Source organism: Serinus canaria, chromosome 3 (genome assembly GCF_022539315.1).
Source record: "Serinus canaria isolate serCan28SL12 chromosome 3, serCan2020, whole genome shotgun sequence".
NCBI lineage: Eukaryota > Metazoa > Chordata > Aves > Passeriformes > Fringillidae > Serinus > Serinus canaria.
The window spans coordinates 61,412,366-61,425,528 of record NC_066316.1 but is presented as its reverse complement, the minus strand read 5'-3'; the positions used below and the strand labels follow the sequence as shown (position 1 = coordinate 61,425,528).

Genomic DNA, 13,163 nt, shown 5'->3' with positions numbered 1-13,163 from the left:
GGCTTGAGGCTGTGCCGCGGCGTGGGAAAGCGTCTCAGAGAGGGTTTCCTCTGCTGGCGGTACGGAGTCGTGCTGTTCCGAGCTGTGCCGTGCCCGGAGCCCCCCCCATCCCCCCCCGGATTTATTTATCTTTGCGCCGTGCACACGATGAAGCGACCGTGCGAAGAAACTACCTCAGACAGCGATATGGACGAGACTATAGACGTGGGTAGCGAGAACAATTACTCGGGGTAAGTGGGGCACCGTCGGGGACGCGTGCGGGTGCGCCCCGAGCTGGGGCAGGGCTAGGGGGAGACCTGGACACCCCCTTGGGATGGGGGTGGGGGGGCGGCGACCCCTGAGGTCAGAGGTGTTATATCCCCCTCCAGGTCAGCTGGCAGCTCGCACATAGCCCACCAAAAATTAGCCCCGCGCTTGGACTGCGCGAGCCTCGAAATTACTCGCAGCACTCCAGTAGCTGTGTGAGCCACCGGGCTGCGGTTCATTAGCTCCGCTTAATTTGCCATTTGCAATCAGACCTTTTCCAAAACCGCTCCTGATCAGGCCGAACAACCTAAGGGAACCGGCGCCAGTGGGAAATGAGCCGTGGAAAGTAAGCAGGGATCCTCAGCAGCTGAACTTCAGCAAACCCGCCGTGCGAGCCGAGGGCGAGCAAGTGGTGTTTGCCCAGGGAGGGTCGGGCTGGGCGCGCTGCGGGGACGCTGAAGGGCTTCAGAGCTTCTCCTGCCAGTTTAGAAGTTCATGCACCAGAGCTCTATCTCGTCCTCATCAGTGGCTAAATGAGTATTAAAGGATACTGTTGTTTTTTTTTTTTTTCCCACACGCTTATGATGAAATTAGAGCAACTTTGTACTTGTGGGTAGTATAGTTTTAAAAACAGATTTTGAATTCTGCTCCTGGATAATGCAACAGAGCCAGGCTGGGCACCTGGCATCGTACTTGACCACCTACTGACTGTAGGGTATGACTGTAGGGTATGACTGTAGCAATGGGCAGCAACGTCAAAACCCAGCAGGCCTGACAGAGGTTGTGTCATCGTCTATGTCCACTCACCACTGTTGTTGCCATATAGAGATGGTTCATGTGGATTTGGGCCTGGTTCTTCAGCCTCCACTTGGTAGGCAGGACTTTACATGCAAAGAAAATGAAATCTGCGCTGGATAGTGAACTGTCTACAGAAAAGGACTTTATTTCCTACAGAGTGCTGGAAAATTCAAAATGTCAATTCAAAATGTATGCTGGGGCAGTCAAAACTGAAATGCATTGCTGTCTTCAAAAACACTGTGCAATGCAAGGCACATCTTAAAAGCATTGAAAATGGCATTAGAGGGACTATGCATACGTAATATGGTGACCTAAGGTGTCTTCTAAGAGCGGTGTCAAGTTGTGCAACACCTGACGTACTTTTATTGTTTCGCAGGCAAAGTAATAGTTCTGTCATTCGATCAAATTCCCCAACAACAACATCTCAGATCATGGCCAGAAAGAAAAGAAGAGGGGTATGTTTCATTCAATTATTTTTGCATTTGACAATTTGCATATGTGCTGTGATTTTGCCCTTCATTTTTATAAACTTAATGTGTTTTGTTTTTTTGGGAATAGATTATAGAGAAAAGGCGCCGTGATCGTATAAATAACAGTTTATCAGAGCTGAGGCGGCTTGTGCCAACTGCTTTTGAAAAACAAGTAAGCTTTTTTTTTTTAAGTATAAATTCTGTATCTCATCTGGCAATGTTAGTTCTCTTGTAAATCTCATTAAAATAATACTGTATGTGTCCTGATCTGGCACAAAGCAGGCATTTCAATAAAATGCTTTGTTGTGGCAAAACTATTAGAAACATAATTCATTATAAGGCTGAAAAACATTTCCATTCTTTGGCTTGTTTTTCCCTTAAGGGTAACTGTGTTCATGTTGCCTCTGTTCTTTCGATGAATTCCAGTAGTGGTTTCATTAAAAATGTGCTTTACTCCAAATTAAAAAAAAAAAAAAAATACACAAACCCAACACAACTCCCCAAACCTGTATGTAAATTAGCTTTCTGTCTAAATCTTTATATATAATTTACTTTGCTGCTATTTTAACAGACCTTTTTTTTTTCAAATCTATACTTTCCGTTGCAAGCGAAATCAGTCCAGTTTCCTGAAAAGGGAACAGACAGTCTGAATTATTCATGTTTTAAGATTAATCTTTAAAACCAGTGCATTAGGAGTTGGAATAGGCCCGTGTTTGTCAGCTAGTGAAGTCAGTGATATATTCAGACTTTTGGTGAGAAAGTATTTAGTAGGAAGTCTGAAAGGATCCAGTTAACTTTGGCTCAGTTCCTTGGTCATGAAATGACAGACCAAGAGACTAGAATACAATGTTTCATTAAAAAGAAAAAAAAAAGGCATTTTGGTTTTTCCATTCAAATATTTTTTTTTCCATATCTTGAATTTTATTTTTTGGACTGCTAGAAGTGTCTGAAGATTGATGGATGTGTGCAACTGACACTGTTTCAATAAAAATGAAACATCTGAAAATAAATAACCTGACTTCTTTGTAATAGTAAAAAAAAACCCAGAAAGTAAAATCTGAGAGCAAGATTAGGAGGTGCTGAATGTAAGTGGTAACTACGTGGCAAACACCGCACTCTGTTAGGCCTATTTCATCCCTGGTCTGAGCAAAAGCTGACTGGAAAAAATAAATTTGAAGTATTGGTTGAGAGCATCACTTGTGTCACCTGCAATATGAATTTTAGTAACTGGTAGTTGTCACTGTGCCCTTCCGTTGGTTCTGGCAATACAGTGACAGGGATATTTTCAGCTAGATAAACAGGGGCAAGAGACAACAGTTGTTTGTCCCATTTTATTGTTTATTTCTTGAAAACCACAAACATTATAAAACAAGTCCTACAGAGCCTTTGGAAATTACCCAGCACCATGCAGTTTTTAGCTATTAGTCACTCTCACTGAGACAGCTTGTACTGTGTCTGTGGAAAAGATGAAGTCTGAGAAAGCTACAGGATGTAGCTGCATGTAAAACGGGGAATTCTGACAAAAAATTCACACGCACATCAGCCTTGGTACTTTGAAAGCAATAAGCAGATTGAAAAAAAGGCACTGCCATAAAAAATGAGCATGTGCTGTATTTGAATCAGAAAGTCCCACCATTTTCCTGCAATATGCCAAGGACAAAGTCATCAGTCCTTGCCCAGCTCCTTGACATTCAGCTCACTGGAGTTTCCAAGTTGGAGGTTTAGTTTCGCTTCCGCCTCCTTCCCTTCCCAAGCCACCGTGCTACTCCCAAATGTGGCAGAGATGAGCGCTCTGAAGCATGACTGCATAGCGCCAAGCAAGCTTTGCCCAACTCAAAAATGTGCAACCTGGGTGAAGCTGGCCAAGACAGTGAGGTGGCCCAGATGATAAACAAGAGAAAAAAATTGGCTGGCAGGATGCGATCTGCTGGTGGCTGCAGCTTGTATGGCCCTGATTTTAACTGATGCCAAGGGATGATCTCTTGCACTGGAATAACATTTGTGTTGTCTGGGTGTTTTCCAGATATCCAAGAGAATGCTACCAAGCAAAATAGTTTTGTTTATACAATAATATATCAATACTACCTTTTGAGTTCTATTTTGTACTTTTCCAGTATCTCTTGTAGCCCTGTGAGCCACTCTTAGTGTCAGAAAAGATTTTTACCGACAGAGGAGCTACACTCTTTTGCAGTATTTAGTCTTTGCAAAGTAGACCTCTCACTAACTTAAAATACTGTGGGCTGTGTAGCAGTTTTTTCAGTCAAAAAATGAGAATGGAATATTCAACAACTAAATGACACATTGCAAATTAACAGGCCACGAAGAGAGGGACAGTGCTGGGTGTGTGTCCGCAGGGACACCTACCGGTAATAGCACAAAAAGTAACGTTGCAGCAAGGTCCTAATCTGTGGCCACACACCCCTCCTGTCAGCTCTCCACTTGCATTTGTTGTTGATCAAAAGGAAGTCCAGAAAGTTACCTATTTCTCTCATTTCTTGAAGATGTCATCTCTACACTACCTTCAAGGCCAGAGCTGTGCTGAGGTATAGCCCTAATAAAGGGAAATTAGGGAGATGGTATTAGTCCTTAGACCAAGTCTGGGAAGCAGATGCTTATGAAAGAATTAAGCAGAGAATATCCTAATGATAGGGGAAATTGAAACCATAAGGCTGAGCTCAGTGGAAAGTATATCAAATTGAAGTTTCTAGTACTCATAAGCCTTTATTTATATGTGTCTCTTATCTCAAAGGGATCTGCCAAATTAGAAAAAGCGGAAATACTGCAAATGACAGTGGATCATCTGAAGATGCTGCAGGCAACAGGAGGGAAAGGTAAGGAGCCAACAAATTTTTTTCTAATATTTGGGGAAATCTCATCAAAAACTGCTTTGAGGAGCTGTGATAGGCGTTTCCAGATTAAAGGACTGGAAATCAATGCTAATGGCAGGGCTGAACTCGTGGGAAAGAGCTACTGGGACAAAAGAAGCACTTGACCCTGGGCTTGTGTTTGCTTTCATAACACTGTGGGAGTAAAGGCTTCATTCACAGGCAGCCCAGTCAGAGATTTGTTTGGGGTTTCCAAAGAGCACTGAAATCTGCGCAGGGAGACAAAACAAATACACAAACACCAAACATAAACAGGAGGTTTGTGGCAACAATTGTGTAGCAAAAAACCTGATGCTAAACCTCATTATTGAGCTGCTATACCGAAGGAAGTGAATGGAGAAGAACTTTATGTTTAAATATTTTCTTTGTTCTGGAAAGACTTTTCAGTTCCAGGTTAGACCATCTCATTCACCAGAACAAAACCCAGTCTTGCTCTGTGCAGCTCCAGGTATCTGGTAAAGTGGGTAGGCAGGCAATGCTCTCTGCACTCACATTTCTGTGCTATATTTGTGTGTCAGAGGCTGGCATAGCTCCCTGTTAATGGGTGCTGGCATGACGCAGTAGCTGCACTCGCTGACCCATTAGATCAGCTGAGTGCTGGGAGTCGAGCGTACCTCGCTTGTGCAAGCTGACAGTCCCAAGGCTGGAGGCCAAATGGTTTCAGCCACCCACGAGGTGTTCTGTGTAGTCATGATTTTGGAACTTATTTGGAGCGAAAAACTTGCTGGCATTCCATAAGAATGGTCCCATGTCCTGTGCCATCAACCGTGATCATGCTTTGAATTGTTGTAATGGAAACCAGCTGATTCTTCACTCACCCACTGTGCCATATAGGTAAAGGCTAGAAAAGAAACTGCTGCTTTGTCTCTCTTACTTTTTTTTTGACCAAAGTTTTTAGTGCATGACTGAATTATGCTCCTCTCCGTACCTTGCAGCAATTAAAAACTCAGCTCGGAATAAGTGCATGCCTAACAGCAGATGGCTATAGAAAAGCACGTTAAAGGCTGGTGTTCTGTTATTTGTGAAAATTAACACCAAGCTGACACATCTTTTTTCTAGGCGTTAAGGAGTTTTTTCTAGGAGTCCATTTAAGCTTGAAATTTCTGGGTAACTTGTTTGATAAGAGATGAAAGGAGTTCTATCGCCCATCAGGTAACAGACATGTCTCTTGATTCCTCAGAAAATGTACAAAATGTTAAAAGAAGTTTAACATATATATGTAAAAATTCCTTGAGAAAGCACTGTAGTTGCTAAAGATACACTCTTGAAAGTTATGGAACTCCAGAATTGATCATGGTTGTGCAGTCTGTACTGAGGTGATTCGGATCCTCTGTGTGTCTGAGTGATGGTGCCTTCTCTGAGTGTGTAGCTGTGTGCTGGTGTTCCACAAGCTCTACCTCCCTTGGTGCATGGAGCACGCAGTGCTTGGCTGCAGAGGGGAGTGGTGGCTGTTTCGCTTCTTCCTCCCCACACAACGTGTGGCTCAGCTATTCCAGCCTGACCCCCACGTCACACTGCATATTGTTCCTCTGAGGAGCTGCAGCAGTGTTTGCTGCAGTGTTTCCACCCCTCCAGTGTTTGCACCGACAGCGGGACGGCCAGGGGGTGAACCCAAATGGAGACCTCATTTATCAGGAAGCTTCCTTCCCTGGCTTCCCCGCCCAAAAAAAGTATGCAGGGGATTTTTTTATAAATGGGTCAGGTCAGGTGGCCAAGTGGGGCAGGGGATGAAATGCCTGGGATGGGAGCTATGAGGCAGAGAGACATGTTGGTGGAGCCCAGCCTCTGGCTCCAATTGGACAAACTGGATGTTGCTAGCTGTCCCAAGTCTTGCAGTCTTTCTCTTACTTGGTTGGTCTCTGCTCCATGTCTCTCCTGCCCCAGCTGACACCAGTACAGCTGAGGCAGCGCGGGAAAGGATGAAGTGTTGTGCGGGGAGAGGCAATGCAGGCTTATTTCTGCAACTGCCTTTCACACCATGATCCACAGTGGGTGGCCCATCACAATAATACCTGATCGCTTCACAAATACTACAACTTTATCTGCTCCTTCTGTCCTAGAGATAAGAGTAATCTCACTGCACAGATTAAGAAACTGTAAGAAAAAGAGGTTTGAGAATGAGTACTGGGCAAAGTTTAAGCCTGCATTTCCTGCTTGCTTAATGCTTTACTTAGCAATCTAACACTTTTAAACATAATTTCTTAGAGTATTTTTAAAGTAGATATTTGTTTTATTTGCATTTATTTCCCTCTTTGTAATTCATCTTGTAAGCCAGAGGGGTTTTTTTTGTATCAGAAAAAAAATGAGTTTTACCAGGGGCAAACACTTATTACTGCGGAAAGGAGAAATGGGTACTGATACCCATATGCTGCCCTGCATTGAGGACTGTCCTCTTCCTCACACAGAAAGGAGGACATCCATGATGGGGAACGGGTGGGACTTGGCAAGTCAGGATGGGCTTGGCCACCGCTCAGCACACTGATCCTGAGGTGGGCACTGCGGGAAAGAAACCCAACTGCTTCTGCCCCTTCTCTGCTTTTCAGAGCTGCCTGGGCAGGCAGGCAGATGCCTCTCAGGTCCTGTGCAGACTCTGTGTTTCCACCACCCTGATGCAGGTGTGGACAGTTCTGTGGACAGTCTCCTGTTGAGCTATTATTTTGGCCTAAGGCCAGGGCTTTTTGCTGATATTGCAAGTCAACAGTGAGTTGCTTGCAGAGAACTCAGTGTCTTTTATTGAAGCTTCACACAAATTTATCTTGAGTGAGTGACACCTGGGTCAGTGCATGCGTTCATGTAGCTTAAGTGATCTGTGTGCAGCACAGGTGGGTTACCAGGACAGATGAGGCAAAACCAAGAGTTCCTATTCACTACAAAACACTGGCATGTGCACATGGTGGAGGATGTTTGTGGGTTGGGAAAGAAATGAGAAACAACATTTTAAAGTCTCTCTCAGAAGGGAGAAGCTGATGAAGGAGAAACCGGGAAAAGATAACCATCAAAATATAATGGAGCCTGGGAGTCCCAGATCTCATCTAGCCTCTGTTTTCATGCCTCGGCCACCATAGGAGACTGAAAGGGAGCCAGGATCACCAGGGCTTTGGGATGGCTTGTCACAGAGCCAGCAGCTCAGACTCAGGGGAAGCTGGTGACAACCACATCCCCCACATCTCTTCCAGTCTGGAGAGAGGGAGGCTGGGAAGCCCTGGCTTGAGCTGAGTGCTCTCAGGACTCCCAAGCTGGCTGACTCGTGGCCAGGGCTGGGAAGTGGTTCTGGCTGTGCATCAGCCCCTCTGAAGCTGCTGGAGGTCCTGGAGCCTCCGGCACAGAAGCAGTCCCCACGCCAGGCTGACTGGCACCCAAGAAGGTGCCTTGCTATCTCACTGCTGCTGGCATGCCTGGCCTTTGTTTCTCAGGAGTTCACTCAAACCTTTGGTCGCAGTGGACCCATCAGGAAGAGAGCTGTGAGGTGTCAGCACTTGTAGACAGGAGTCCTCAACTCCTCATGCTCGTTGATCTGCTGGCTGAGCCAGAGTTTCACTCAGGTTCAGATAAGGAAGTAGACTTGCAGCAAAAGCATCGTCGTGATTTGGCAAGATGGAGTGTATAGCGGGCAGGGGATTTGGAGCAACGTGGATAAATGTGCCTGAGTTAATTCTGTAATGAGGGCATGCAGTGGTGGAAGCACTTCTTTCTAGCCTGAAAATTGATTAAAATGAAAAAAGCCATCTGAAGTGCTAGCATTTTTCAGAAAGGCCAAGATTATTTCATGAGAGAGTACAAGGCATTGCTGCCACGTTCCACCATAAGAGGGGCACTTGATCTTTATATACTGACACACATCACAGTCATGCATACCTAAAAATTTTCATTGAAAGTGAGAGGAAAAACACCGTGCCAGCTTGGGTGTGGATAGGATATTATTCCCCCATGGAGACAACATTTAAACTAAAATAGGAAAATTCCAAAAAGTGGAATGGGTTTTTGTGGTTGAAGAGCTGCAAGTTAAATGCAAGATTTTATTCTCAACCCTTTTAGAAAGGGAGTATCTTTTCATCTGCATTTAATAAAACTTTTTTTTTCAAATGCTTTTTTGTCCCAAGCCTATGTAGCTCCAGTTGCTGTTTGTTGAAATACCTCATGGGCCATATGACTGTCAGTCTTCCATCTCAAAATTAGAGATGGCATTACATAAAACGTTTTTTCAGTAAAGCTTTTTATTGTGTGTGTGCAGAGTCATCACAAGATGTTTTTTGTTTGTAGTTAAGCAACACCGTATGTCATATTGTCTTAATGACTCTGTGAAGTAGATGGGACCCCGGCAGCAGCTACAACAACTACCTCACAATGTCAAGAAATAGTTTGAAAGCATTAGGATGAATGCCAGTGTAGGGAAGAAAAGGCAGGGTAGTACATGCAAGCTCTCTGATCTCCAGCCTGTTTCTTTGTGTGGATGGCCATCTCATTCACACGTACGGGATCAACACTGCACTGCAGCAGCTTGCTGGGCAATTTCAGGAGAGGCATCATGTTTTAAGTGTCTTATGGACTTACTTCTTTTCATTCGTATATTGTCTGCATAAACAACTGCAGCCTATTACATTACAGGGATGGTCACACAGATCATTTACAGACCAGAGAACAAACTTCTGTTGCACATCTTAACCCACAAATGGCAAACGGGAAATGCGGTGGCTGAGCCAGGACTGGGTTGGCTAGCTCCACATTCAACACGTATTTTGCCCTCCCCTTGCAGGTTATTTTGACGCCCATTCCCTGGCCATGGATTTCATGAGCATCGGTTTCCGGGAGTGCTTGACAGAAGTCGCGAGGTACCTGACTTCGGTGGAAGGTCTCGACACATCCGACCCGCTGCGCGTTAGACTCGTGTCCCACTTGAGCACCTGCGCCTCTCAGAGGGAAGCTGCTGCCATGACCTCCTCCATGGTCCACCACCACCACCACCCCTTGCACCCTCACCACTGGGCAGCCGCTTTCCACCACCTCCCGGCCGCTCTGCTGCAGCCGAATGGACTCCACGCCTCCGACGCCGCCCCATGCAGACTCTCCTCGGACGTGCCCCCTCACGGCTCCGCCCTGCTCACGGCCACCTTCGCCCACGCCGATGCCGCCCTCAGAGTCCCCTCGGCTGGCAGCATCGCTCCCTGTGTCCCTCCTCTCTCTACTTCCCTCTTGTCCCTGTCAGCCACTGTTCACGCCGCGGCAGCAGCAGCCACAGCTGCAGCCCAGAGCTTCCCCCTGTCCTTCACCGGCACCTTCCCCATGCTCCCCCCCAGCGCGGCCGCCGCTGCCGTGGCCGCGGCCACCGCCATCACCCCTCCGCTGGCCGTGTCAGCCACTGCCAGCCCTCAGCAGGCTGGCACCGGCGGCGGCACGAAACCCTACCGACCCTGGGGGACTGAAGTTGGAGCCTTTTAAGTCCCTCCCCGCCCCGGCCACACACACCTCTTCCCACTGCAGCTCCCTCCTCTCCCTGTCAGCACACGTGCATGTGCTCACACCCACGAGCCCGCCATCCCCAGCCCCAGCCTCGGCACTCGCCGTGTCCTCCCTGCTCAGCCCTCGCCCGAAGGGCCTGAGCGGTGCCGGCCAGCCCAGCGAGGAACCGCGCGATTATCCTTCCTCACTGCCCTTGGCCGACAGGACATGGGGAGGCACCTTCTTCTTCTCCGTTTGTCTTGCTGGAGGCACCCTGAGGGAGCAGCAATGGCTTTCATATCAGTGTGACCATATCGGCATGTAGAGGTTTCCTGCAACATGCGTAGGAATACGTAGACGTTAGAACTAATAGTTCTCCAGCTATGCATCCTTGTTTGGCAGAGGGGTGAGCGATTGCATCTACCAAGTCTCCCCATGCTAGAAAAGGAGCTCCAGTTTCATAAGTGCCTGACATTGAAAAAATAATAAATAAATATATATATGTGTGTGTGTGTTCTGCTAAAACAAATAACATTGCACAGGTATGGATATGGTATGGGAGAGAGGTGAAATTCTGTGTTCCGCTCCAGAACTAGGATACTTTTCCAGGGCAGATCATGCTCTTGAAGGAAAGAGTTTTTTTTAGCCAAAAGATTGCCGAGGAAGAATGTTTAGTTTGACAGGCCTAGTTCTCGCTTAGTTCACTTTCTTTGTACAGACTTGCCAAATTGTGACGTCTAGCATAGCATTGGCAAAAGCAATTATCTTATCAGTGCTGGGATTAATGAACGTTTCAGCATTGCCTGTGAGCCCTGAGGCACCCATTTTTTTGGCTTAAACTTGGTGCTAGCTCCTATCTGCACAAACAGTGAATTTGTCATGCACCCAGAAGTAGCCACCTATTGAAAGTGTGCACTCTTGGATGGAGTTGATTCATGCCAATACAAGAGATTCAGTGTTGTAAGAGTTCAACTTAACTTATTTAGTTGTATTTGGACATTCACTGTCCAAAGCCAATTCAGTGCAAAATCCCTCTTCTTTTCACTATCAACTTCGGGGAGAATGATCACTCTGGGTATGAATGAAGTTATGGTAGGGACGACTTTTAAATTGGCTATTAACATGCCAACATTGTAATGTGGGTTTGATTCCAAACCAAAATGAATGTATTAATGGGATGTGAGTAAATTATTTTGTCAATACCCAGATAACTAGTGCTGCATAAAATGGTTTGCTTTCATTTTTTTATTACAGTGACTTAAAATAACCTAAGTATTTTAATACAACCAGTCAAGAACTAGAGATTTTATGTAAAAAAAAAAAGAAAATAAAAATAAAACACAGCATGTACTATTATGCACTTGATTTCTCTGCTGTGTGGAGAAAGCAATAAGCATTGAAAATGTTAAACATTATGCAAAATATACTTTAAAATATTTGTTTTAAAAATACTGTACCTAGTCGGTCTTTTATGCATTACTTTGTTAACCTTTTTTCTATGCAAAAGTCTTTACATATCACTAATTAAATGAAGTCCTTTTTGACTGCGTTTTATGGATTATTTGTTGCAGTATTTGTTTGCTTTTGAAGAATACTTGTGGACTCAGAGTTGTTTTCTGCCCCTGATAACAAGCCTGTTGGCTGCTCTGTACTCTTCTGCTCCCCTTGCTCTGCCAGGAAACCCACCTTCTCCAGTGTGCTCTGGAATAGGCAGGGAAAAACAGCAAAGCAGCATTGGTTTTCAGGCTTGCAAACTGGCTCTGCATTGATGGTATGCTTAATGATGCAAGCATATCTGTTCATCCTGGAGAGCCCCGAAAATCATTGAGGTTTCTAGGTTCAGCTTTCCATAGGGTTTAGAAGGTGAAAGTGTTAACCCAATGACATAATTAATAAATCCATAAATATATGGAATGAGAGAAGGTCGTTTTTACAAGTTGTGGTCTTCTAATTTGACCGTTCTCACTGAGGCAAGGGTTTGCTATTGTTCCATCAGACCTGCTAAGCCCCTCTGTGGAAAGTATGGAAAGCTCTCTTTGTAAGGATGAGGACACAGTCTTACATGTCTGAATGCTGAAATAACAGCCTGCAAGACTGAGGCACAGAAAAAGGGGATCACACCACAGCCAGACAGACACTTCACCTGTCATCAAAAGCCTCAGCAGCCTCAGTGGCTCACTCCCATATCATCCTTTCTCCCAAATATTAAACCTGGAACTCATCCTTGCCTCAATTAGCTGGTCTCTGGCACATTAGAGAGGAGGGGTTGTCATTCACCTGAAAAAATGGGCAAAAGAGGGGGAAGAAGTCTTGTAACCCCTACATTGTTAATCAACCTTGATATTCTTTGAAATAGTATTGTTTGGGGAAAATCCGACTTTTTTTTATTAAGGGCAGAAATGCTGTGCTGCTGTTCCAGCATATTTAGCAGTGTACAGATGAGGTATCACTACTTTTGAAATGTGTATTTTCAAGAAAAAAGAGGGCATTAGTGGCTGGTAGATAAAAAGTGGGGTTTATTTGCATGAAAGAGCAGATCACAGCCCTACTTCACAGTAAGCTATTAACTATTAACTTGCCCTCGAAGACCCTAGTAGGAGGTCTCTGAGGCATGTATCACCTTAAAAATAGGCACCCACTGACTTGGTTCCACCTCATCCACCACTTCAATCTAATTGATGTACCTCAAAACATCATTTGTTTCCCAAAATGCAATATTCTGCCTTGTTCTAAAAATAGGCAGTTCGAAAAGACACTGGTTAGGTACACACCACTGATAGATTTGTACAGCCTGTTTGTGCCTATCCCATTTTCACTTTCAAAAAACAGGCCAAATCCATGAGTGGCTGATGCGTCCTCTATTGCTTGTTGTATTGGCTTTTGTTCTCCACTATTTCTTGTTGTGTTGGCTTTTGGCCTCCACTATTTCTGTGTTGTCTTCTGGTTTGGTTTGGTTTGAATCAAATCACCTAGAGGACATGAGGAGCTCATCCTTCATGCCTGCTTATTCCTAGGCTGCTGGGAATGTTACCTCTCTGAGAGTGGATGAAGATTTTCCAGGTGAGAAATTAACGACAAAGACACATATCTCACATGTGCAGTTGGAAAGACATGAGAGGGCAATAGCTTCTGGTGGCTTTGGCTGTAGCTGTGCTAACAGGTCAGAGCTGAAGGCATCTATGCAGTTTTTAAAACAGAGTAAGGGAAAGCTGTTTCCTTGGCATAAGCAAGATGCAAAAGTTAGGCTGTGCACGTGCAACTTTACTTCAGCCCTTTCTATCTTTATTGTGCATTCAATGAGGAATGGACCTGGATGAAGAATAGTAAT

At 45.1% G+C, this 13,163-nt stretch overlaps 1 protein-coding gene across 1 annotated transcript; it reads left to right on the top strand.

Moving 5' to 3' along the window:
* On the top strand, positions 1 to 11,384 carry HEY2 (hes related family bHLH transcription factor with YRPW motif 2). The gene is made up of 5 exons (XM_009092466.4): positions 1 to 230; positions 1,421 to 1,499; positions 1,603 to 1,686; positions 4,264 to 4,345; positions 9,153 to 11,384. Exons 1-5 carry the CDS (start codon positions 148 to 150, stop codon positions 9,833 to 9,835), a joined length of 1,011 nt encoding a protein of 336 aa, XP_009090714.1. The 5' UTR covers positions 1 to 147; the 3' UTR covers positions 9,836 to 11,384.
* Positions 11,385 to 13,163: the final 1,779 nt, after the last annotated feature.

Excerpts from the sequence above, each read along its gene's own strand:
- HEY2 (XM_009092466.4), top strand. The coding sequence starts at position 148 with ATGAAGCGACCGTGCGAAGAAACTACCTCAGACAGCGATATGGACGAG. Across the intron at positions 231-1,420 it reads AGCGAGAACAATTACTCGGG|GCAAAGTAATAGTTCTGTCA; the intron begins GTAAGTGGGGCA and ends ATTGTTTCGCAG. Across the intron at positions 1,500-1,602 it reads CCAGAAAGAAAAGAAGAGGG|ATTATAGAGAAAAGGCGCCG; the intron begins GTATGTTTCATT and ends TTTTGGGAATAG.